The sequence below is a fragment of the Acanthaster planci genome, linkage group LG10 (genome assembly GCF_054643075.1).
Source record: "Acanthaster planci isolate LZ-2023a linkage group LG10, COTS_SCS, whole genome shotgun sequence".
NCBI lineage: Eukaryota > Metazoa > Echinodermata > Asteroidea > Valvatida > Acanthasteridae > Acanthaster > Acanthaster planci.
Window position 1 is genome coordinate 18,041,749 of NC_141786.1, and position 27,545 is coordinate 18,069,293.

General features: G+C 40.1%; 1 protein-coding gene and 2 long non-coding RNA genes across 3 annotated transcripts; all 3 read right to left on the minus strand.

Annotated features, from left to right (window-relative positions):
- Window positions 1-2,492: 2,492 nt before the first annotated feature.
- LOC110989959 (uncharacterized) lies at window positions 2,493-6,008 on the minus strand. The gene is made up of 2 exons (XR_002599735.2): window positions 4,345-6,008; window positions 2,493-3,481 (listed from the first exon to the last, which is right to left on the minus strand). It is a non-coding gene; the product is annotated as an uncharacterized LOC110989959 (long non-coding RNA).
- A 596-nt stretch (window positions 6,009-6,604) lies between these two features.
- Window positions 6,605-10,627, minus strand: LOC110989954 (uncharacterized). The gene is made up of 3 exons (XM_022254681.2): window positions 10,365-10,627; window positions 9,431-9,508; window positions 6,605-8,613 (listed from the first exon to the last, which is right to left on the minus strand). The coding sequence occupies exons 1-3, from the start codon at window positions 10,500-10,502 to the stop codon at window positions 8,401-8,403; spliced, it is 429 nt and encodes a 142-aa protein (XP_022110373.2). The 5' UTR covers window positions 10,503-10,627; the 3' UTR covers window positions 6,605-8,400.
- A 7,778-nt stretch (window positions 10,628-18,405) lies between these two features.
- Window positions 18,406-27,205, minus strand: LOC147797917 (uncharacterized). Its single transcript, XR_015426836.1, has 4 exons — window positions 26,810-27,205; window positions 23,331-26,132; window positions 20,245-22,565; window positions 18,406-19,379 (listed from the first exon to the last, which is right to left on the minus strand). It is a non-coding gene; the product is annotated as an uncharacterized LOC147797917 (long non-coding RNA).
- Window positions 27,206-27,545: the final 340 nt, after the last annotated feature.

The window sequence follows — 27,545 nt, forward strand, 5'->3', positions numbered from 1 at the left end:
CGCAGTTTTACAAAGCAATGGATTCATGCACATTTGAGCCTGGACGTGCTGAAAACATGCTACCTATTTCTGTTTGATTGTACGGGTCAATGCGCGTGCATATCGGGCACAAAGAGAAGCAAAGTTAATTAAAACTCTGGGTTCAACAGGGCGGTGATACAGATCGACAGATATCACCAAATATGGTCATAACCTTTCTTCCCAATTTTGTCAACTTAACAGAGATTTCTTGTAATCCTCACCCCAGTTAAACACCCCAAGCCTGTAAACCCCCATTGGTTAGACCATAACCACTGCTGAGTTATAATTCTTCGAAGATCAGCCACCCCAAGGAGCCCACTCTATCAGGAACTGGATCTCTTTGTGTACAAACATGTGCCGACTAGTCGTGGCTGTTTCGGTTTGGACCTGCATTACTTATACGTCCACAGAAGTACGTATGATGAAATGCAGTTAGAGGGGACCCGGGAGATGTATTACCTACCATAAAACAGTCGTACAGGCTCAGCCAAGACCGAGAACTGACCCGGTGATGAGAATCTCCATATGGTGTCACTGCGCTTCGTGTATGGGCGTGGCTGCCCCGAGGGTTTTAAGAGAATCCCACCGTGCTGTGTCTTCACATTTTGAGAATGCATTTCAACTCAGCACGCACGCTAAGAACGAGGGCAGGAGCAACGGTAGAATGAGGAGGAGGCATCAGTGGATTGAGAAAGACCAACGTCAGAATAAAGAGTTGACCATAAAAACCTTTCAAATGTTTGTTTATACTGCACGGATCTCTTGCCGTATAGACCAACGTGAAAAGAGCCCTAAGAGCATATCCAGGTGACGTATAATGTTAACAAAGCCTGTTAAAATGTGGTTGTTTCCATCAAAATAAAACATATGAGCATAGCATAAAAAGGAATTATTTTTAAAACAAAGCAAGCCTAGGATTGATGTTACTCCTATTCATTTGTAAATACAAGGCCTTTTTGCGATTGATTTTTATTTCTGTCACAGACTACAAAATTAAAAGTTTCTCTCTCTTTTAACTTTAATTTCAAGTGTTGTTGGCCAATGGAGATGGTGTTTGAGGTTTTATGCAAATGGCATTTCTGTATCAATGAGCAACTGGTTGATTCCCAATGTTTAGTTTGTTTTTATTATAGAACTCACTCACTTCAGGCAAAAACGACCCACCATGGCTGCTGAGAGTCGTCAACACGAAAACTACGCTGATGTAAAGTCAACCTCGATGCTCCATATAGAAACGATTTTCAGTGAGTGATCTAGCAAAGTTTATTATGAACGTTGTACCTGACTTCAAAGTCGTCATTCAACATCCGGGCCAGTGATTCCAATTCGAGCCTAATTTTAGACCGACCCTTTTATGACTCTAGTGTCGTATGGGTTTTACGTTGATTTAATAGTTCGTATCTTAGATAAATGCAAATTAATTATGACTTCAGAGCCCCATCAAAGCAAACGTGCCGCTCTATTTTAGGCGTGACATTGTAGGCCGTACATCCCGCATCTATTTAATATGCCGCTGAATATGTATTTTGAATAGCACTAGTATAAAAATATTTATCAAATGGTCCTTCGTTCCCCCATTTTATTAAGTGCTCATTGAATAAGAATGACCGACGCATCTGTGAAAACCTCATTATCAGTTCCAAGAAATGGAGTACAGGCCCCAGGGTTCACGTGATCATTTTGAGTACTAGATTACCCCCTGCGGGGCATACTATGTCTGGGGCCAGATCTACGGCTAGTAGGTCTATATTCCTTGGACAGATATATTTCAGAATCATTTCTAGAAAAAGCAGTCCGATAAACATGGAGATTTAGAAGAAACCTCGTTCCAGTGGTCTCTTAACCCGAAAACAGCTGGATGGAGCAGATTGTACCCTTGTAGAGATTTGACTGCTACAAGCCTAATCTTTTTAAAACTTGGTGTGTCTGTAAACACCATCATCATCAGTTAACGTTTAAGTCTTGCTTCTTTCTGTCATCATAGGGCTTTGATGTTGAGGTCCTTAGGAATCCTATGGTCTCTTGAGGGTTAGCCCGAAGGACCTGGGGAGGTCGATGGAAAATAAAATTATGAATTCTAGCTGAAAAGGGAATTTTCGAAATACCGTTGACATAAATTCGTTTCTACAGCTGCTCATTTCCATCCTGACATTTCATTCTGTTTATGAATTACAGCTACGTAGCCTTTACGGAGAAGGAACAGATGAAAGCGCAGTTTTACACAGCAAAAGATGTCCCTTGGTGGGAGCGCGCCCACGTTCATGCGCGTTTGATCCTGGACGTGCTGAAAACGTGCTACCTATTTTCGCTCAGTGCTTGGCCGAGCAAGGTTAAGAAAATCCTGCTATCCTATATCTTCTTTGACGATGGCAATGCATTTTAACTTTTGGGCGCATGCTTAGAACGAGGGCAGGAGCGATAGTAAAACGAGGAGACTCCAGTAGACTGAGGAAGACCAGATTCACAATAAGGAGTGGAACAGTACTTTTTATATATTTCTGGATACATTAACGGCTCTCTTCCTATACAGACCGAATATTTAAACAGGTAAAGTAATATGTTCCCCAAGCCTAGTGAAATATACTCGTTTCCATGGAAACGAAAACATCTCAATAAAATAGGGAGCATTTTAATACATAACCAGTTTCGGGATGATGCTACTTCATTAAATGATAGGTACAACTGGTTTGTAATTGAATCCTTTTCTTCAAAGATCTCAAAGCATTTCCATATCAATGAGCGAGTCTGTGATGCTCTCCTATTAAGAACAATTCAGTGTTACATCGGTTTGTACACAGAAACTAACTGACTGAAGTTTGACAGATTTTGTTGTCAGACATTTTCGGTTCTTTAGATATTCATTGTTGTGTAAATGCATTGTAATGAGCAAGTTGTCAGCGCTTTTGCAGAGATATTTCCATTGAGTAAATTATGTGTGCACAATTCGAATGGAAAAACGTATTGCTAAGCCAAATCTCCCCTGAATGACATCACAGCAACTGCGTCCCGGGTTGCATGAAAAGCATGGAGAATTTTGAATGATTAAAGAATTAAGTCTTTCAGTACCTTTAACGGAAAGTTGGGCACAGATTTTGTAGTATGATGAAGAAGAGAATGAAATTTGAAGAAAAAATATCTATTCGTAATTCGTCTTTATTAAACAAATTTCAGCTGCATTTTAACAACAGAGGTGCAGCTGTGTAAATCATATTCTGCATGTCAATATTCGGAAAATCTTCCAAATGTAACTAAGATTGCTCTACGAAACGGATGTATGAAACCAAGAACGTTTTGAATGCTCTCCGTTTTGTTCCGGTGGAAGTCCACCGTGGCCGTAATACTTCCGTCTTCTCCTTCTAACCTTTCGGACCTTTCCATGGCGATGTATGTCACCGTCAAGACGGTTGACGTTCACCCCTCGAGTCGCACAATCGTTGAGACCGGCGTCCCGAATAGCTCTCTGTACAGACAGGAAAACAGATTTTGCAATAATTCTAGTCATCCCAGCTTATTTGGCTGATAAATTATTACATCCGGACGTTTTAAGTTTTTGTCCACTTCTAGGTGTTTGTCTATCTCCTCGTTGTTTAGGTCTCTGATTTTGTCCACGTCTCCCGTGGGGTCTTGCTCCTACCGTGTCCTCATATGTCGGTAAACGTGCTTTCTCTTTTGTTTAATATTTTTTTGAGTTTACACTCTTTGAAAAACTTGTATTTGAAGTGCAATGCATTAAATTCAGATTACGTTTTGCATTCCTGACAAGCTTAACTGTCTATCTGAAGTTTCTTTAAGCTTCGTAGTTGTCTAGTTTGTTTTGAAATTACTGGTTTAGGGTAAATGATAGTAATTGAAGCGCCTATAGCGTCAAATTTGGCCATTTGTGGCACTATACAAAACATTTTATTATATAATTATTATTAAGAAAAAAGTCATTGTACTATTATTGAAATAAACATGATAGGTTATGTAAGAGCAACAACAATGTCAAATGAAAATGCAAAGAAAACCTCAGGGGCACACCGATGCATATGTTCTTGAGGAGACACAGTTGATACATTAAAAATGTGGCTTAAAATGTACAATATATGATCAGAACATTGAATATCGCTCACGTATCAGTGGAAGTATGGTCAACCGACTGTAACTCGCACGCCACACCTCCTCACATGTGGCTATTTTCGATAATTTGTAAAGACCAACCGAGGGTTAAATAAGATTGGTTAAACATAGGGCATGTAAGGGGTATTCTACATACTAACCATGTCGGATAGTAAAAGAAGTACTTGGCATAATCACCAGTGTTTGTGTAAAATATTTATTTACCTCCAGATTCCTCTGAAGCGCAGCTTCCTCTGAAGTAACGTCAGACTCATCAGCATCTGTACGGACGACCAGACTGACGCTCAGAAAAAATATGACCAAAACTGTCAGGCAAAAACGACCCGCCATGACAGCTGAGAATCCTCGTTTATACAGGAAAACTAGGATGATGTGAAGTCAACTTCAGTGTGTAATATAGTAACGATTTTCATCGAGTGGTCGAGAAACCTATATCTTCATATTTTCAAATGACAACAAAGTAGTAATCCAACATCCGTGTAGATGAAGCAAAACTAACATTAGGCTGAACCTTTTATGTCTTCAACGTTGTGTCTGTTTATATCCTACTTTGTGAAACATGTCAAATCTATTTGCGAACTAAAAATAGGAATAATTACATGTATGAATTATAAGCCTGTTAAACCCAGGTGTCGATGTCGCGGGGATTAAAATCGATTGAGATATCACCAAATATAGTCATAACTTTTTTTCAGTGGATCAAATTTGTAATCCTCACCCCAGGCATACACCAAAAGCCTGAAACCTGCCATTGGCCAGACCCCAACAGCTGCCAAGTTAAAATTCTTGAAAGATCAGTCACCTCAAGGAGTCCATATGGTTTTGAAAGTGGTAGTTCAACATTTAAGTGTATGAAGCAAATGGCAGCCTAATGTCAGATTTCACTCCGTTATGACTTCAATATTGTACCGGTACTTACCATTTAATAATGTCATCTGATTACGAATTAGTAATTACAAGTTAATTACAAATTCGAGGCCTATTCAGGCAAATTACGGCTCAAATCAAGCGTTATTCCGTTAATGGCCCATCTGTTTAAATGGCACTTAATACAGATAACGTGAAACAGCACTTGCATGAAATACCGGTTAAATGCTCCAGCAGACCACTGTACCACACAGGCTCCATTTGACCTTCTTTTTTTGTAGTTTTCATTTGAACAATTTTCCATTACCTTATGAAACTTCGCTGCTCGGTAAGCAGCAACATTAGATACATACCGCTTTCAATTAATTACACTTTTCTCCAAGTTTTGTCAAAGGAATCGCTCTACATGTTGAACTTTTTGAAGACAGAACACTCACGGAACAAAGGATGTTGCCTTGTATTCATTGGACAGTCATTTATCCTGTTTTGTAAGTGGATTTGGTTAGTCCTAGGGAAAGTTCCGTATTGTAAGAGCAATATGAAAGCCAATAGTATCAAATTGAGCAAGGTAGCAAGCAGAGTAGGCACTGTGTCCGGGGCCCAAGAAAAATACGGGGCCTAAAGAAAATGAGGAGTGGAGCAACACTAGACCGAGGTGGAGCACGCTGAGAACGAGGAGGGGAGCAACACTAGACCGAGGTGGAGCGCACTGAGAACGAGGAGTGGAGCAACACTAGACCGAGGTGGAGCACGCTTAGAACGAGGAGTGGAGCAACACTAGACCGAGGTGGAGCACACTGAGAACGAGGAGGGGAGCAACACTAGACCGAGGTGGAGCACGCTGAGAACGAGGAGGGGAGCAACACTAGACCGAGGTGGAGCACGCTGAGAACGAGGAGGGGAGCAACACTAGACCGAGGTGGAGCACGCTGAGAACGAGGAGTGGAGCAACACTAGACCGAGGTGGAGCACACTGAGAACGAGGAGGGGAGCAACACCAGACCGAGGTGGAGCACGCTTAGAACGAGGAGGGGAGCAACACCAGACCGAGGTGGAACACGCTGAGAACGAGGAGGGGAGCAACACTAGACCGATGTGGAGTATGCTGAGAACGAGGAGGGGAGCAACACCAGACCGAGGTGGAGCACGCTGAGAACGAGGAGGGGAGCAACACTAGACCGAGGTGGAACATGCTTAGAACAAGGAGTGGAGCAACACCAGACCGATGTGGAGCACGCTGAGAACGAGGAGGGGAGCAACACTAGACCGAGGTGGAGCACACTGAGAACGAGGAGGGGAGCAACACCAGACCGAGGTGGAGCACGCTGAGAACGAGGATGGGAGCAACACTAGACCGAGGTGGAGCACGCTTAGAACGAGGAGGGGAGCAACACTAGACCGAGGTGGAGCACGCTGAGAACGAGGAGGGGACCAAGACTAGACTGAGGTGGAGCACGGTCTCGGTCCAGATCGTGGGGCTCATACGATTGCACTAAAATAGCTTCATTTTCCTTGGAATTTAATGTATTATTACTTTAAAGCAATCATTTGCGATTATTATTATTTGCGGTCTTATTCGCTCGTTTAAGACCGGATCCGCAGCAATTACAGACCGGCCCGGCACATAATTATTCCCATTCTTACCTTTTAGGACGTAAAGTTTGTCGTTTCGCAATGTTTTTTGTGCATTTTTTCTCATTCATGTTCACGGGCCACTCTTAACTGACTTGTGTCTGCCTTAAGTCGATTTAAAATGGTATGAGCCAGATCGGATACCAGACTACAGTTGTCACTGCCATTGAAAATCCAGAGAACAATGGGTAATTAATGTAAACACAGCTACAACTCTTTTCAAGAGTCAAGATCATTGTATTTCTCAACAATATAAAGAAAATGTAATATAGATAAGAATAAAACTGGGATTTCAAATTATAACGTTTTGAAACGATTAAAATCAAAATGTCTTTAATTATATTTTCCAGCGTAAGCATTACAGTAAACAGCCTATGCATGATACGCAGCACGACGTGTCGATATAAATTACATATAAGAAGCTCTGACAACGTGTCTTCTCCGCTCTACTACATTACGCTCATTTTTAGACAAAGTTAAGGATTAATGCTGCCAAATTATTGCTTAGCGTCATCTGAAAGGGCATTCTGGTGACAATTGTGATGGTTGAAAGCCATTTTACCACGACTTTGCTCATGAATGTGCAGTTAGCAAAGACAGATTGTGCAAAGATTGGCGTCAAGTTGCCAGCCATGATGTTTCGGCTGTCGATGCCAGGCAGAGGCAGATCTGAATGCAGACAATGGACCGTGCTGTGTAGCATTGGCGCGGTCACTATGCATGCGTAGTGTCACGTGAATGTCCCTGTTCAGGGGCCACTTTGTTGCGGTTGGTGTTTTATCGTCCGTTTAAGACCGGCCACGTGACGGGCTCTCCACCAATAGGAAAAGCTAAACTGTCTTAGGTATTTATGAATAATAAATCAAGCTAAAACGAAACCAATCAAAATATCGTAAACTGAATATACGTGTTCCTTTTGTCTGAAAAATGATGAAATAGAGGGACCAGGCTGACTCATTTCCTTGCGAATAGGTATACATGCTCCTCATGGCTCCTTCTGATGAAAGCCAAAAAGGTCATATTAAATTCCTAAATCCCTTTAGGTTTTTTTGCCTTCGGATGAAATAGTTAGGGACTGAACTTTCACTCGGCAAAATCTCACAAACAAATCACATCAACAGCAGCACTTCAATGTTTTGCAGGTTTAAGTTCCAAACATTCACTCCCGTGAAGGAGACAAAAATAAATATATGTGACCCGTCTGACAAAATGAAAGGAAATTTGCATTATTTGCAATTATTTTGCCGGACCCTATATTTAAAAATGTCATTTTCTCGGCAATGTTGACGATTATCATTATTGATTATTATGCCTGGTCAGAAATATTGAAACAATGTCGGGAACAAAGACACAAAGCTGCCAGAATAATGCCACATTGTCAACTTGTACGTTTACCCTAAGTGCTCCATTTGTATACCAGTGGAAAGCTCTTTTTTCTACTGATTAATTGAAAATAACAATAATTACCTCAATTTTGAAAATTCTGATTTTGTAGCTCATTTTGTAGTGACAGTTCACATTATTGATTATGCTTAATAATATTATTAATTCACCACCACCTAAGTCTAGTAGACATTTCTCAAAGTAGCCAATTTGATTCACGCTGGTTGTATTTTGTCTATTTCCTATTGTCGTTCGCATTTGTGTCCTTGCTTTACTCAATTAAAGGCTACACTGCTTTTTTCGTTCAGTTTCCATAGCGAATAATAATGACATATGAACTGTTTCAGTAACACTTTTCTTAATAGATATGTTGTCAACTTAAAACTTGTTAACAATTTCTGTGGCTTGTGGATCATCATCTTGGAGATGGGGGAAAAAATCAACGTGGGAAAGTGGAATCCGCAGGGAGGGCTTGTCCATCAGGTGCCGTTCTCTGAATATGAGCCAGTTGGGACGCTTCTTGATATTTTGAAGGTCGTGCATGTTCTTTTCTTGAAGATCTTCTTGCTGCATATCGTTGTCAGCGTTGGACTGCAAAGTGAATACAAGTAAAAGAAACAATGTTAATTTAAGATTTATAAAGCACCAGTTTCCTACTAGAAGATTAATCAACCGTTTATTCCAAACCAAAGCGTGTGTTTACGAGAGCCCACGTTAAATGTGTTTCGTATAATTAGGTTGATAAATGTCCATTTTACTTGCTCATTCACGTGAGCATCCAGATTTAAGTGATCATTTAATTTGATAAAAAGCAAATTGGAAAAAAATAGCTGTAAAACAAACGAACAACTCAAACAAGTCTACCTGAAACCTTTATTCGTTTTCTGTGTAATTGTATTATCTGTTTCAGCTATTTGTGTTACATTTGCCAGAAGAAATTGCATTTCAAATGATTTTTCACATGATACATTCAAGTATTTCAATCACACCTTGACTATAATTAATGTTTATCTGTTGTGTTAAATGTTTATCTGATTTGATTATTACGGCGTAGAAATCGTCGAGTTTTAAGCTAGTGTCACGGACTCTCACCATTTGTTCTTTGCATGCTTATGTATCAGGCCTTGCTTGTAATGTTAAAGTGGAAGTGAACAGTGTATGAAGTCAATCGAGCGATTTACAACTACTGGCCACATCTAAATCAAATGGCTGCCACAAATACCATTGCCAAAGGGAGTTCTACCGAAAGATATCAAACGCTTTTTACTGGGTAAAGTACAATGAACCCATATCAAATGACAACAGAATTGCAAGATTTAAATAAAAAGAGAACATGTAATAGAGGGCAGATTTCATTACAGAATCTGTTGACCCATTACTCTGTAAATAAACTTTGTATGACACTTACTCTCACATGACGGATCATTTCGAGTGCATCGGCAACAAGAGCAGCATTTTCATGAAATAAACAAATAAAGAAAAAACACTGAAGTCCGTAATATGAAGAACAACAAAGAGTCAAACTTGCAATCCAGCTGAAAGATCTCAGATTTTTTTTGAAATAAGGATCTTGGAAAGGAATGACTTGTTTTTGGAGATGTATACTTGAAATTATTGTGGATTGTTGCAGTTTTGGTCACAAATCAAACGTTTCCCAGTCCGACTGTTGTGCTTGTGATATCTGATGACCAACAGCAGTTACCCGCAACGTACAGGCATCCGTGTGAAATAGATAAAATCTCTGAATTAAATAATGTACTAATAAATTATACATATAATCATAAAATTCATAAAAGAATTAAACGCTGACATTCCAAACTTAGCCAATTTTTAAGACACCAATACAGGGCTGACGAAGAGTGGGATATGCATGTGTGGTCTCAGTGGAGAAACACAAAAGGGAGGGGTGGGGCGGTAGAGTGAAGGAGGGAAAGGACAGAGGGATGAACATATTCTTCTACAAAACGTACATTCTGGGATGAAACTTAAAACAATGATGAATACTGGAATGGAACAAAGTAAATATTTGGAGGAGTTTTAAAGAACCTCTTCCTTGCCTGAGCCAAAATAAAAACGGATTTATTTTCCTAATGGAACAGGTTTATCTTCGAAGCAATCGGGGAACGGCGGTAAGCGTAAACCTAAGCCAATAGCCAGTGATGGTAAAATAGGAATCCAACGATCGTCAGACAATGTCTTCCAAAAATCACGACGTATACTTGGTTAGAAATGTTCCCCGTGCCTGAGATTCAGTGACAAACTTTCCTAATTCCAAAAGCCATATTTATATTTACAATTTGGTGTAAAAACCTTGCTATAGGGCGGGTTTTTGACAATCTTACCTGGGTTTTGTTCTCAGTGGCTCTGTTCATGTTCCCAAGAAAGCCATTGTCTTGTTGATTAACTGGTGCGGCGAAGGCTACTACCCCGGCGAATATCACCAGGAGGAGCATCTGAATCTTCAGGCTACCGTTTGCCATTTTGGCGTCTGAGGACAGTCAGAGCTAAGTTGTCGTTGAAGCAGCAATGAATCGGCGATACCATTCGACGGACCCAGTACAGTTTGCGAAACCTCCGAAGTCGCACAGTTATTATATTATATATTTCCCCACCTTTTACAACTTGCATTCCATTTTGATTCATAACAATAAATAGCCTAGGCACCACTGTTAACTTCGCTTTCCATTAAGAGTGACGAATACACTTAGTCAAAGGCTCTTTGCATCAATAAAAAATTACTCGGTGCAATGTGTTTCAGGTTGTTGCCTTGAACTAGTTGTTCAGATGTTTGGGGACAATGACCGGTCTGCCATGAGTTGAACTTACACGTTTTTTTTAATTAACTAGCTATTACACGAAACTTTTGCAGCCAATTGCACCCTTATTTTGACATTGCACGCCACTGCTTTTATGATGAGAAGGACAAGTACACTTATTCAACTCCCCTCAGGTTGTAAGATACCAAAGTTACAAAAAGAAAAAAAAAGACAGCGGCTAGGGGGCTTTAGTCATAACGCTAGGGTTTGGTTGAACATGGTGCAGCGGCAGTTTACAATGGAACCTCAAAATTGAAATAATTGCTCACTTCCTTCTCTGAACCCCTCAACGACACAAACACCTCAGATAACCCGTTATTTTAAGTTTGAAAATAAACTTCGGGACATAGCTGTAGCAAGAAACTGTTTCTTCTTTACATAATTTATATAGTTTGCCTTTCTGTTTGGGTGGCCACAGTTTGCCGAAAATTCTGTCTGGATTTGCAACAAAACTTGCCTCAAAATATATATTTTGCTTCTCTCAGCGTTAAAATGATTCTCAGCGTATTCATTCAGTATATGTAGTTAAAATTGAGATATACTTGCGTGTTTTCATCACTGAAAAACAAATGTTATTGTTTTCACGCCTTTATATGTCTTTTTGGTAGCAATTTAACATGAACATGTGGTGTTAATAAAGCAAACCTAACCACGTCATGGTGTTTTTTTAAGAAAACACTCATTTATATGTCAATATCTTTAGACATAATTACACATTTGGGTGTTAATAACAAGACACAAAACCACAGTTATTGGTGATAGCACTCTCTGAACACCGAAACAAGGTGTTTAATACGAACGATTCATCACACTAGTGCCCCTCCAAGGGTTTGCAACGCGTTGACCAATGACAATGCGCGAGATCTGTTGACCCTTTCCAAACGCGCACTTGGTATTTTACATGTTTACAATTGGTTACCAAACACTTTTGGGACGTTGAAATAAACTTCTACACCACATCATACATGTGGTTTTTTCTACTAAAAGCCCAAACCCGTGCCTGGCAATCCTGGGCTTTCCATTAAAATGTGTTTCCAAATGTGGAAGGACTTCATTGATCTTTGCTTTTAGCCTATAGTATATCGTTCACATTAAAATAAAAAAAACCCAGACATTTAATTGATGTTTTGTGGCTAAAATGTCGACGACAGTACTGAAACCTTTTAAGGACAACCAGACTGGAAGCTGTCGTATAAAGTCATCTGATGATTTACTATTTATAAAAGCAAGGACAGATTGTTGTTGTGTCAATACCCCCCCCCAAAAAAAGAGGTTCAAAATAGAAAACCTAAAGTGGTTACATTTGGGGACTAATTCCGTTTAATTCCTTGAACAAGATATAAAAGTCTCTGTACGGAGCCGCGCTCGAAGAAAATTGGGCCGTAAAGGTTATGTTAAGAAATTCCAAATTACCCCTCCCCTCCACGTCGTAATAGTATAGGTCTCGGTCCGCCTTGGCTGAAGCTCAGTTGTTGATTGAACCTGCACATCACATCAACCATGAACATCAACAAAACGCCTTCCTTGTTTCTTTGTTTTTATTTCCATGCTATCATTCCCACTACCATCAGAACAAATTAGATAAAATAATTCACCACTACCTAAATCTAGTAGTCATATTTTGGTAAAGGAAGTGGGTATCTGGACACTGTTTGACCCTCAGTGGCACCTGGATGTACAAGTCATGAAAACACAATTATGAAAGAGAGTTTAAAGTATCATGTTACCACAAATGCAGATTACAATCAAGTCTTCATGACATCTCATGTGTCTTGGCGAAGTGTACAAGCACTCGCTGTGATGCAGTAAGACTTGTTACGCCTAACAACGAGTTCTTTCTTATTAAGACGTCTTGCCTCCTTGTGAGGAGAATCTTATGTCCTAATATTAATACGTACGTAGCATTAATGTGTTTTACTACAGTTTTAAACACCAGTCACTATGACAAAACCCATTAATTATTAATAAAACTCAACATTTATAATTATTATGCAAATGACGACAAGAGAAGAGAAGAGTCTTTGTACACTGACGCCAGGAGGGTGATAGAAACGAGACACCTTGCAGAAAACCGCCCTTTTCACATTTCTGTGTTGTTTGTGTTTTTTTTCACTCTGCTTTCAGTTGTTTCCGTATAAAAGTGATTGGTGAAAAATTTTAGTTAGTATTCTCAATAAAATCAAATGTCATTTTCCACAACCAACCCCATGTGCAGCATGAATGATTTCATGTTACAACATTTTGCGGTTGGTGGATCGTCGGGCGTGGTTTCATTAATCTTACTCTTAAGTCGGTCTCGTCTTTGTGAGGCAAGGGTGTGATCCAGAACCAGGGGGCAGCGGGGGTCTTTTTCCACGGGCCGAAAGTTTGAAATGTTAATGTTTCCAAATCTTGAATCTTAAGGATGATCCCTCACTGTTGGTGCTATTATCACATGGTTTTGGTTGGAGAGAAAAGATAGTGAGCAACAGTTCTTCGTTTTTTGTTTTTTTCATAAATTTACTCTCATATTGTAAGGGCTTCCAACGATTCCTAAAAAAATTCTGTCTTGGTTGGCAGCAACGCTTGCCCATAAAATATATATGAACACTCTGATTGTATAAATGTATAATTCAGTTGCTGTGGGTAGCAGAAGCATTTGTAATGTCATAAATGATAACGTGTCTTCATATTTCACTCAGATGTTTTAAATATTTTCTAACTGATACTTTTCTTAGACCTCATGGCTGGCACAGTTTTGCCAACCATTAGCTACCAAAAGTGTGTTCCTGAAATAGCCCAAAAAATCTATATCCTTAGGCGCCTACCCACGTCTACTATTTCGTAGATTTCCCATTAAGTTTATTTGCAAAAGTAGGCAGATGTCATCATGTGCTGCATTGTATGCCTCCAGCATTGAAATCACACGGAAAATAGAACCCCAGACATTAATGGATCTTTAATGGCCAACAAAGAGGCACGTGATTGTCGTTTACCGTATAGATTCCTTGCAAATCGACGAGTGATGTTGAGCAATTAATGTTGGATCAATGAACTTTGAAGTGCAATCTCCGTATGGCCGAATGCGCAACTGCAGAACACTGGCAATTATAGGTTGCATTTAACGCTTGGAGTCCAGGGAAGGTTTTTAGACCAGAGGTAAAACAATACTTCATTGCGGTAGTGAAAAATTGTATTTGACACATCTTACACAATGCCATCAAGAAGCGTCCATGAAATTTTCATCATCCTGGAAACGGACTACAAGGCCTAGGTTTCATTTGGGAGAAAAGGCCATAATTTAAAAAATTTTGTCTCAGGAATCAACTCAAACATAGCAGTCTTAGTTTGAAGATTTAGAAAATATCTCGTTTCATATGTCTCTTAATCTCTAAAACACCTGGGCGGGGCAGACTCAGCACCTTAGAGACCCGACTGCCACAAGTGCGATCTTTCGTAAACATAGCATGCATGTAAACACCTGTCTTGCTTCTCTTTCTCCTTACTGGGTTCTGATGTTCAAACAGCTAGTTTAATTGAAATGTTGCCGCCTCTTGAGTGTCAGCACGAGTAGGCCGAGGACGTCAATGGAAAAGTATAATGCTTTGCCTGTGAGGGCATTTCAAACGGCTTTTTACTCATTTGTCTACCCTTCCTTTTCATGTTTACATTTCTTTTCTGTTTATGAGTAAGAGCTCTGTAACCCTGTCCAACAGGAAACGAGAGAGGGCGCAGTTTTACAAAGCAATGGATTCATGCACATTTGAGCCTGCACGTGCTGAAAACATGCTACCTATTTCTGTTTGATTGTACGGGTCAATGCGCGTGCATATCGGGCACACAGAGGAGCAAAGTTAATGAAAACTCTGGGTTCAACAGGGCGGTGATACAGATCGACAGATATCACCAAATATGGTCATAACCTTTCTTCCCAATTTTGTCAACTTAACAGAGATTACTTGTAATCCTCACCCCAGGTAAACACCCCTAGCCTGTAAACCCCCATTGGTTAGACCGCAACCACTGCTGAGTTATAATTCTTCGAAGATCAGCCACCCCAAGGAGCCCACTCTATCAGGAACTGGATCTCTTTGTGTACAAACATGTGCCGACTAGTCGTGGCTGTTTCGGTTTGGACCTGCATTACTTATACGTCCACAGCTGTACGTATGATGAAATGCAGTTAGAGGGGACCCGGGAGATGTATTACCTACCATAAAACAGTCGTACAGGCTCAGCCAAGACCGGGAACTGACCCGGTGATGAGAATCTCCATGTGGTGTCACTGCACTTCGTGAATGGGCGTGGCTGCCCCGAGGGTTTTAAGAGAATCCCACCGTGCTGTGTCTTCACATTTTGAGAATGCATTTCAACTCAGCACGCACGCTAAGAACGAGGGCAGGAGCAACGGTAGAATGAGGAGGAGGCATCAGTGGATTGAGAAAGACAAGCGTCAGAATAAAGAGTTGACCATAAAAACCTTTCAAATGTTTGTTTATACTGCACGGTTCTCTTGCCGTATAGACCAACGTGAAAAGAGCCCTGAGATCATATCCAGGTGACGTATAATGTTAATAAAGCCTATTAAAATGTGGTCGTTTCCATCAAAATAAAAACATCTGAGCATAGCATAAAAAGGCGTTATTTTTAAAATTATCTTTTTAAAGAATAATAATATTTTTTGAAATAAAGCAAGCCAAGCTTGATGTTACTCCTATTCAATTGTAAATACAAGGCCTTTTGAGACTGATTTTTATTTCTGTAACAGACTACAAAAATTAACCTCTAAAGTTTTTCTCTCTTTTAACTTTAATTTCAAGTGTTGTTGGCCAATGGAGATGGTGTTTGAGGTTTTATGCAAATGGCACTTCTGTATCAATGAGCAACTGGTTGATTCCCAATGTTTAATTCGTTTTTATAATAGAACTCACATACATTGGCATACATTTTCGCTACTTTGGCCATTCATTGTTGAAGAAATATATGGCGATGATAAGCAACTTATCAACCCTTTTTTGAAATTGATCTTTAATGATTTAATTACAATCATGTTATTGGAAAAGAAAGACTAGTGCATTGATCCCTATCTTACCTAAATGATATTTTACCAACAGCGCCCTTAGTTGCCCAGGAAGCATGGATAATTATTCAAATATTAAAAAAATTACATTTTCTGATACTTTTATCCCAAGTTTGAGACCCGAAAATTTGAGTGTATTGAAATTTATCGTAAATTGTAGAAATACTTCAATGAATATTACTTAAAGGTACACTTACACAAAGACGCTACTCATATTTTGTATTTCTACGTGGCTATCTTCGAAAACGGACTCAAGATTGCTTGAAACATAGAAACAAGTGCATTAACCCAGGAACATTTTTAATACATTCGATCTGTGCCGTGTTTCGGTGAAATCCCTTATCCAGCCTATTTCAGGCCTATCCATAGACTTTACGTGTCCTTATTCTCCTAGCACCAATCCCTGCCATCCGTCCAACCTTTCCATGGCGTCGAGTATAAACGCGAAGGTGGTTGACGTTAGACGCCTCTCGAGGCGCACGCTCGTTGAGACTGGTGTAATGAATGCCATTCTACGCATAGAGAAAAAGCAAAGGTTTTGCGGGAATTTTTCCAAGAAAGGTCGGCCAGAAATTCCACTTGTCTCCACTGACTCGCACAAATACAGCTGGACAGAATGAACTATATGGAAATCTAGTTATACAATTTTCAATGACTGATAATTTCCAAAACGTTGGCGTCTACCAAAATTGGCAAAGTCTTTCTTTTGTAAATCACTTATGCCCCTCTGTTTTTAAAACATTATTATGTATTATATATCTTATATTATTAAATATGTTATTACCTTATTGAGCATACCTGGATAGTCAGAGAAATAGCAATGTCAAACAGAATGTTTTGTATTTACTTGTTCAATGCATGTCAGCTGATGCGCAAGTTCTTTAACTGTATGGGACCTCAACGAAACCCCAACTTAATCTGGATGCAAGTTTCATAGATATTCTGCACTAGGTTTAGTTTGGTGCAGATCAACTAGATATGCTTTCAGTTAGTGGATCGTCAGAAAACTTGGCTCTTTCTGAGGGATGTAGAAGATTTTTTTACCTGGAGATTCCTTGGATCAGCAGCTTTCTCTACAGTGACGTCAGTCTCGTTAGCATCTCTACGAACAACCAGACCGACGCTCAGAAGAAACATGACCAAAACTTTCAGGCAAAAACGACCCACCATGGCTGCTGAGAGTCGTCAACACGAAAACTACGCTGATGTGAAGTCAACCTCGATGCTCCATGTAGAAACGATTTTCAGTGAGTGGTCTAGCAACGTTTATTATGAACGTTGTACCTGACTTCAAAGTCGTAATTCAACATCCGGGCCAATGATTCCAATTGGAGCCTAATTTTAGACCGACCCTTTTATGACTCTAGTGTCGTATGGGTTTTACGTTGATTTAATAGTTCGTGTCTCAGCTAAATGCAAATTCAGTGTGACTTCAGAGCCCCATCAAAGCAAACGTGCCGCTCTTGTTTAGGCGTGACATTGTAGGCCGTACATCCCGCATCTATTTAATATGCCACTGAATATGTATCTTGAATAGTACTAGTATTTTTAAACTATCTATCAAGTGGTCCTTCGTTCCCCCATTTTATTAAGTGCTCATTTAATAAGAATGACCGAAGCGTCTGTGAAAACCTCATTATCAGTTCTGAGAAACGGAGTATAGGCCCTAGGGTTCACGTGATCATTTTGAGTACTAGATTACCCCCTGCGGGGCATACAATGTCAGGGGCCAGTTCTACGGCTAGTAGGTCTATATTCTTTGGAGATATATATTGCAGAATCATTTCTAGAAAAAGCAGTCCGATAAACATGGAGATTTAAAAGAAACCTCGTTCCAGTGGTCTCTTAACCCGAAAACAGCTGGATGGAGCATATTGTACCCTCGTAGAGATTCGACTGCTACTTGCCTGATCTTTTAAATTTGGTGTGTCTGTAAACACCATCATCATCAGTTAACGTTTGCTTCTTTCTGTCATCATAGGGCTTTGATGTTGAGGTCCTTAAGAAACCTATGGTCTCTTGAGTGTTAGCCCAAAGGACCCGGGGAGGTCGATGGCAAATACAAGTATGAATTCTGGCTGAAAAGGGAATTTTCGAAAAACTGTTGGCATAAATTCGTTTCTACAGCTGCTCATTTCCATCCTGACATTTCAGTCTGTTTATGAATTACAGCTACGTAGCCTTTACGGAGGAGGAACAGATGAAAGCGCAGTTTTACACAGCAAAAGATGTCCCTTGGTGGGAGCGCGCCCACGTTCATGCGCGTTTGATCCTGGACGTGCTGAAAACGTGCTACCTATTTTCGTTCAGTGCTTGGACGAGCAAGGTTAAGAAAATCCAACTATGCTATCTCTTCTTTGACGATGGCAATGCATTTTAACTTTTGGGCGCATGCTTAGAACGAGGGCAGGAGCAATAGTAAAATGAGGAGGCTCCAGTAGACTGACGACGACCACATTCACAATAAGGAGTAGAACAATTATACTTTTTATATATTTCGGGATAAATTAACGGCTCTCTTCCTATACAGACCGAATATTTAACCAGGTAAAGTAATACGTTCCCCAAGCCTAGTGAAGTATATACTCGTTTCCATGGAAACGAAAACATCTCAATAAAATAGGGAGTATTTTAATACATAACCAGTTTCGGGATGATGCTACTTCATAAAATGATATGTACAACTGGTTTGTAATTGAATCCTTTTCTTCAAAGATCTCAAAGCATTTCCATATCAATGAGCAAGTGTGTGATGCTCTCCCATTAAGAACACTTCAGTGTTACATCGGTTTGTACACAGAAACTCACTGACTGAAGTTTGACAGATTTTGCTGTCACACATTTTTGCTTGTTTGGATATTAATTGTTTAGTAAATGCATTGCAGTAAGCAAAATTATTAGCCTGTTCTCAAAAATGCTTTCAGTGAGTAAATTATGGATGCGCAATTCGAATGGAAAAACCTATGCACTAAACCAAATCTTCCCACAATGACATCCCAGCAACAGCGCCATGGGTTGCCAGAAAACCATGGATGACTTTTAAATGATTAAAGAATTATATCTTTTAATATCTTTAACCCAAAGGTGGGCACAGATTTTCTAGTATACTGAAGAAGAGTATGAAATTGCAGACAAACTATTTCTATTCGAAATTCGTCTTCGTGAAACAAATTGTAGCTACACTTTAACAACAGAGGTGCGGCTGTGTAAATCATATTCTGCATTTCGATATACGGAGAATCTTTCAAATGTACCTAGGATTGCTCTACGAAACGGGTACATGAAACCAAGAACGTTTTGAATACACAGAATGCTCTCCGTTATGTCCCGGTGAAAGTCCACCTTTATTCGCGGCCGTAATACTTCCGTCTTCTCCTTCTAACCGTTCGGACCTTTCCATGGCGTTGCATGTAACCGTCAAGATAGTTGACGTTCACCCCTCGAGTCGCACAATCGTTGAGGCCGGCGTCACGAATAGCTCTCTGTACAGACAGGAAAACAGATTTTGCAATAATTCTAGTCATCCCAGCTTATTTGACTGATAATTACACCTGGACGTTAATATTTCGATTTGGTTTTGAATTTTTTGTCCACTGCTAGGTGTCTGTCTATCTGCTTGTTGTTTAGGTCTCTGATTTTGTCCACGTCTCCCGTGGGGTCTTGCTCCTACGGTGTCCTCATATGTCGGTAAACGTGTTTCTCTTTTGTTCAAACTTTTTTCTCTAAAAAAACTTTTATTTGAAGTGTAATGCCTTAAATTCAGATTTAGGTTTGCATTCCTGACAGGCTTAACTGTCTATCTGAAGTTTCTTTAAGTTTCGTATTTGTCTAGTTTATTTGAAATTGCTGATTTGGGGTAAATGATAGTAATTGAAGCGCCTAGAGCGTCAAATTTGGCGATTTTTGGCGCTATACAAAAACATTTTATTATATAATTATTATTAAGAAAAAAGTCATTGTACTAATATTGAAATAAACATGATAGGTTATGTAAGAGCAACAACTTTGTCAAATAAAAATGCAAAGGAAACCTCAGGGGCACACCGATGCATATGTTCTTGAAGAGACAACTTGATACCTTAAGAAATGTGGCTTAAAATGTACAATATATGATCAGAACATTGAATATCGCTGACGTATCAGTTGAAGCATGGTTAACCGACTGTAACTCGCACGCCACACCTCCTCACATGTGGCTATTTTCGATAATTTGTAAAGACCAACCGAGGGTTAAATAAGATTAGTTAAACATGGGGCATGTAAGCGGTATTCTACATACTAACCATGTCGAATAGTAAAGGAGGTACGGGGCATAATCACCAGTGTTTGTGTAAAATATTTATTTACCTCCAGATTCCTCTGAAGCGCAGCTTCCTCTGAAGTAACGTCAGACTCATCAGCATCTGTACGGATGACCAGACTGACGCTCAGAAAAAATATGACCAAAACTGTCGGGCAAAAACGACCCGCCATGGCAGCTGAGAATCCTCGTTGTTTTCACACGAAAACTACGATGATGTGAAGTCAACTTCAGTGTGTAATGTAGTAACGATTTTCATTGAGTGGTCGAGAAACATATATCTTCATATTTTTTAATGACAACAAAGTAGTAATCCAACATCCGGGCCGATGAAACAAAATTCAGAGTAACATAAGGCTGAACCTTTTATCACTTCAACGTCGTGTTTGTTTATATCCAACTTTATGATACATGTCAAATCTATTTGCAAACTAAAAATAGGAATAATTGCATATATAAATTATATGCCTGTTAAACCCAGGTGTCGATGTCGCGGGGATTGAAATCGATTGAGATATCACCAAATATGGTCATAACTTTTTGCAGTGGGCCATCTTTGTAATTCTCACCCCTGACATACACCAAAAGCTTGTAACTGCCATTGACCAGACCCCAGCCGAGTTAACATTCTTGAAAGATCAGTCACCCCAAGGAGCCCATATGGTCGCTATCAGGAACTGGATCTCTTTGTTTACCGACATGTGCTGACTGGTCCTGCTGTTTGGCTTGTGACGTGGTATTAATTAAACTTCCACAGCAGAACAATGGAATCTAGTTAGAGGAGACCTAGGAGATGCATTAGCTACCATAAAACAGTCGTATGGGTTCAGGCATGACGAGGAACTGACCTGGAGACTACAATCACCACATGGAGGAAGGGTATTTTTAGGGGGCGGAGTCTGCTCAGAGGGTAAAGCAAAATCGCTGCGTTATTTTTTATGCATCAAAGTCCCCATGGGACATTGTCACATTTGTATGAACAAGGCGAAACACAGTGCCCTTTGCATGCTGGGATATTACAAAACACGGCCGGGCTTCAATGTTTGACGCTTGGTACTGTTCGAACTGACCACTTGGCGTTGCCAAATGCGTTTGTGGCCAGGTCAGCTGAAGACCAGCATTGTAGGTGAGTCAACGAATAACCTAGGGGCCTACGAAAAAAAGGAATATAACAAGGTGCTGGGTAAGACTATACTTAGGAGGCACACACTTAGAACGAGGATTCGAGCAACAACAGACTGGGGTGGAGCACGCTAATTAGAACGAGTAGTGAAGCAACACTAGACCGAGGTGGAGTACGCTGAGAACGAGGAGTGGAACAACACAAGACCGAGGTGGAGAGCGAAGAGGGGGAAAACAGCCAGAGGTTGGGCGAGCACATAACAAGGAGTTCAGCGCCACCTGACTGAGGGGAAGACGTCAGTTCATACATTCTGATTGCTATTAACACTGACGAATAAATATGCATCCCAGCAGGTGTGAAAATGCAAATAGTTTTAAAAACGTTTTCAAATTGAGCATTACTCTTCACATCAGATTGGTTGACGCAATGAATTCTCTGGCCCGTTTATTGCCAACTCCCAACTGCAGTGTCTCCGGAAATTCCATGTTTTGCGTTCTCTCGGCTAAAACAGTGCCAGTTTTGAATAACAGTTTGCACTAAATATCAATCCTCTCGCATGTTGAATGCAAACTCCCTACTCTCACCAGAAATGACACATTTAGCTGTCTGTACACCGAAATCAGAGCCAGGATTAATAACAGTTCTTTGCAAAGAGCCTCCAGATTTACGCAGTTGAGATACAGTGTTCCAAAAATAAGGCAAATTGTCCTCTTAGGCCTATGTCAGGAAATAACATCACAGCAACAGCTCCCTGGATTGACAGAAAAGCATAGATGATTTTTTTAATGATTAAAGAATTAAATCTTTCAATACCTTTAAATTAAAAGTGGGCCCAGGTTTATTAGGCATATTGCAGAACAGTATGAAATTGCAGAACAACTAAAAAAAATCAGACCTCTATTTGTGAAATAAGTTACAGCCGTAATTTTACAACAGAAGTATACGGCAGTGTAAATCGTATTTTCCATTTCAATATACGGAAAATCTTCCACATGTAACTACGATTGTCTTTCTACGAAACGGGTGCACAGAAAAAGGAACGTTTTACAATATACTGAATGCTCTCCGTTATGTTCTGGTGAAAATCCATATTCATCTGTAATACCGATGCACCCTCTTTCTCCTTGTAACCATTGCTGCCGTCGGTTGGACCTTTCCACGGCGTTGAATGTTACCGTCAAGGTGGTTGACGTTAGACTCCTGTCGAGTCGCACGCTCGTATAGACTGGCGTCAGGAATCGCTTTCTGTACAGACACGAAAAGCAAAGGTTTTGCTGTAATTCTTGTTATCCCAACGTATTTGGATGATAATTACATTTACATTTAATTTCCGTGTTCCTGACTGACTTAACTTGTCTTTTTGAAGCTTTTTAACATTATTGTTTGTCGAGGTTGTTTTGAACTTGTTAATGGTTAAATAATGGTAATATAAAATTTAACATTGTCACGATTTTGGGTTAATGATAGCATTTGAAGCGCCTAGAGCGTCAAATTTGGAGGATTTGGCGCAATACAAAAACGTTTTACTATTATAAATATTATCAACCAAATGCAATAGGATTTTTTAAGCAATTCTGTCACATTGCATCCCCAACTTAAGCTTGTACTAATATTAGAATCGATATGATATCTTATTTAAGACCAACAACAGTGTCAAATAAAAATGCAAAGGAAACCTCAGGTGTACACCGACGCATATGTTCTTCAGGAGAGACAGTTGATACATTAAAGAATGTGGCTTAATTAAAACGTAAAATATATGATCAGAACATTGAACAGCGATGACGTATCAGTTGAAGCACAGTCAACCGACTGTAACTCACACGTCACACCTCCTCACATGTGGCTATTCTCGAAAATTTCTAAAGACCAACCGAGGGTTAAATGTGATTGGTTAAATATAGGTCATTTGATATAAGAGAAAGTGTAGTCACCAGCCATGTCGGATAGTAAAGAGGTACTGGTTATAATCACCGTTGTTTGTATTGTTTGTGTAAAATATTTACTTACCTCGAGATTCCACTGCCGCGCAGCTTCCCCTGAAGTAACGTCATCAGCATCTGTACGGACGACCAGATTAACGCTCAGAAGAAATGTGACCGAAACTGTCATGCAAAAACGACCCGCCATGGCTGCTGAGAATCCTTGTCGCTTACGAAAACTACGATGATGTGAAGTCAGCTTCTCTGTGTCGTGTAGTAACGATTTTCATTGAGGGATCAAGAAACATATATCTTTATTTTTTTAAATGAGTGCAAATTCGTAATCCAACAGGTCGATGAATCAAATTTCAGCCTAATTTTAAGCTGAACCCTTTATGACTTCAACGTCGTATCCGTCGACATCCAACTTTATGATACATGTCTAATCTATATCTATAAAAAAAATACGAATAATTGTATATGAATTATAAGCCTGTTAAACCCAGGTGTCGATGTCGCAGGGATTAAAATCGATTGAGATATCACCAAATATAGTCATAACTTTTTTTCAGTGGGTCAAATTTGTAATCCTCACCCCAGGCATACACCAAAAGCCTGTAACCTGCCATTGGCCAGACCCCAACCGCTGCCGAATAAAATTCTTGAAAGACCAGTTACCTCAAGGAGCCCATATGGTCGCAATAAAGAACTGGATCTCTTTGTTTACAAACATGTGCTGGGTGGTCCTGCTGTTTGGCTTGTGACGTGGTATTAATTATACTTCCACAGCAGAACAATGGAATCTAGTTAGAGGGGACCTAGGGGATGCATTAGCTACCATAAAAAAGGCGTTTGGGTTCAGGCATGATCAGGAACTGACCTGGAGACTACAATCACCACATGGAGGAAGGGAGTTTTCAGGGGGCAGAGGGTAAAGCAAAATCGCTGCGTTATTTCAGGCGAATTATTTTAAATGTCGTTGAATATGTAACAGTAGATATTGTACGACAGGAGATTATCTGACTTTGTATATGAGCGATTTTATCATCCTATTATGCAACTGTGCTGTTCATTACTCCGTCATATGAGATACAATCTGCATTCAATTCATGTAAAATTCCATTTCTCTGTGTTTTGCCAAGGTGTTTTTTTCTTCATACTTTTCGAAGATAAAAAACAAAGGGAACGAAGTTGTTGTCGACCCTATCCTGGTTATTTTCTCCTCCCTTTTGTGCATTAAAGTCAGCCCTTTGAATGCTGGGATATTACAAAACACAGCTGTGCTTGAGGGTGCACCCTCGCAAAAAGGCCCTACATATGTCCGCCGAGCTCATTAATAAAAGTTATACACTTAAAATATTCTATATTAGAGAGTCCTGAGAGCCATGAAATTGAGGAATTGGAGAAATATGGCACTGAACCCCTGGCCCGGACTCTGGGCTTCAAATTCTGAGTAATTTGGATGCAGTTGGGCCCGAAAATGGCACTATTTGGCCGTTTTGCAGAGGGATGGTTTTTCAAAATGGCTACTTTTCTGGGCAGGGACATTTTCTTAATTTTAGGGGTGGTCTGCTTCTGGTGAAAATTTCTCAAAAACTCATTGGTCAACTCCCCGAAAATAGAAAGGAAAATGAAAGGGGACATGTCGATCATCATCGTATTTCTGTGCAGCCTGGACACCTGTGAGAGTTGTGAGCATTGTTACAATTATTGCAAAGTGTGGGGATTTATTATTGCTGTCTATGGGAATTTATTTGTAGTGGTGCACCCTTGAATGTTTGACACTTGGTACTGTTCGAACTGAGCACTTGAGTTGCCGAGTGCGTTTGTGGCCAGGTCAGCTGAATGACACCAGACCGGCATTGTAGGTACTGCATGCTGGGCCAACGAATAACCTAACGCCCTATGAAAAAGGAGCACAAGGTGTTGGGAAAGACTATACTAAGAAGGCACACGCTGAGAACGAGGGGTCTAGCAGCACTGGACTGGCGTGGAGCTCGCTTTGAACGAGGAGTGGAGCAACACTCGACCGAGGTGGAGCATGCTTGGAACGAGGAGTGAAGTACTCTAAGGAGGAGAGGCACTAGTAGACGAAGGAAGACCCCATCCAACATTAACAGTTGAGCAAGGCATTTATTTGGTTTCAGGATGTTTTGCTGTGACAAAGAATAGCCATTCCATTCAGAAGTTGGCTAGATTTGAATTTTCAACGTAATTTACATTCTGAATGCTGTTGCCACTGACCAATAAATATGGAGCACATCGTGTTTATATGAAAGTTATTAATTTCTAGGGCACTGCTGTGTTTAATGCCAACCTACAGCTGTTATTGCAAATTGAAATAAAATGTTTTGAGCTGTGTGCACCCAGGACAATTTGAAAATAAATTTGGATGAAAATCTTCTCCCAACAGAAACTGAAACTCGGTACTGTATTCTTACGTCAAGTGAAATTGTTGTTCTCATAGAAGGAAATAGCTTTCTGTTAATATGGAAACTTATTGGGAATACTCTCAAAAATGTAGTTCAAACAGCTTGATGTTGAACTTGCTAAATAAAAAGATTTGTAATTATCAGATATTTTGCAGCCTGGGCATTATTTTGTACTGCGGTATACAATTGATCAGGAGAATGTAACTAAAATGATTTGAAACGCTGAGAAAATGTGGATGCACCCAACTACGCGGTCAAAACTGGTTGCTCTCTGTCACGCTCTGGTCAAATCTGACTTTGAACTAGCCGTATCTCCTCTTGCCGCAAAGCGGCCGCTTCGTGAATATCCTTTCTGGCAGTGCAGCCTTTCCGCGACGTTGAGTGTCACTGTCAAGGTGGTTGACGTTAGTCTCCTCTGCAGTTGTATCCTCATTGGGGCTTGATTCGCAAAATTTATCCTACATGGACAAAAAGCCTATATTACGATTACAACAAAAACTTACACCTTTTTTTCACTGACTTGCTCAGTCCACATTGGCTTCCACGAGCCAGGTCATAACCTGCAAGTAGCTACAATAAAAACCCTCAGTTTGACTGGATTTAAATTTCATGGATATTCCCAATGTCAATCTGTTTCGTTCAGATCAGTTTTTAAAAGGCAAACTGTTGGACAAGTGAGATTTATAGTGGGATTTCCTGGATTTTGGATGGTCAGAAAATTTAGCCTCCTTGTAGGTACCCGACTACCCACCGCTACTTATAAGTTGAGGCCCGTGCAGCAAAATAGCCCGCAAGAACTGAGCTTTGATGCTAATATATTATCGCATGATGCAATACAATAGGCACACTTAAAAGTGAGGCTAGTCTGTGTCACAACAATTTGTACGGAAAGGGCTCGAGCAAGCCTCACTTATACGTTTGACTACTGCATTGCATCATACGATAATATATTAGCATCACAGTTACAACATGGCTATTTTTCTGCACAGGCTTCACTTATAAGTAGTGACGGGTAGTCGGATAGGGTGCTATAGGAATTTAAAAGAATTATTTACCCTGAAACTTTTCGCATTGTCAGCCACCCCTAAAGCGATGCCAGCCAATTTTTGTGTTGTTTGTGTAAAATATTATTTACCTCGAGATTCCTCTTACGTGCAGCTTCCCCTGAAGTAACGTCATCAGCATCTGAACGGACGACTAGACTAATGCTCAGGAGAAATGTGACCGAAACTGTCAGGCAAAAACGACCCGCCATGGCTGCTGAGAATCCTCGCCGTTTATACGAAAACTGATGTGGAGTCTGCTTCTATGTGTCATGTAGTAACGATTTCCATTGAGTGATCAAGAAACACATATCTTTTTATTTTTAAATGACTGCAAAGTCGTAATCTAACAGGCCGATGATTCAAATTTCAGCCTAATTTTAGGCTGAAACCTTTATGACTTCAACGTCGTATCCGTTTATATCCAATTTTATGATACATGTCTAATCTATATCTATAAACCAAAACAACGAATAATTACATATATGAATCATTACGGGTCAGTCCCTCTAGAAACTCTCCGAGTTTGAGCCCCTAAACTCGGAAAGAAAACTGCACTTCTAGCGGTTTACCGTCAGGTTTTTAATCCGTGAGTCAACAAACCTGCTGTGCTTATCAGCGGGGTTCTACCACAAAGGCTGAAACACAAACATTTAATAGCTGTATGACAGCAGGGGGCGAGTTTGTTACTGTGGAGTACTGTGGGCATCTTCCATTCCTAAAAAGGGGTGTGGAAATCATTTCTAATGGGAGCCTGAGGATTTTCTGTTGAAATCATGGCTTCTGGTTTTGCTCCTTGTTCTGAAGATAAAGCGTTGTTTGTCCATA

Coding starts and splice junctions, on each gene's coding strand:
- LOC110989954 (XM_022254681.2), bottom strand. CDS start 10,502: ATGGCAAACGGTAGCCTGAAGATTCAGATGCTCCTCCTGGTGATATTC. Junction 9,509..10,364: donor CCACTGAGAACAAAACCCAG/GTAAGATTGTCA, acceptor TACGGACTTCAG/TGTTTTTTCTTTATTTGTTT. Junction 8,614..9,430: donor AAATGATCCGTCATGTGAGA/GTAAGTGTCATA, acceptor TTCACTTTGCAG/TCCAACGCTGACAACGATAT.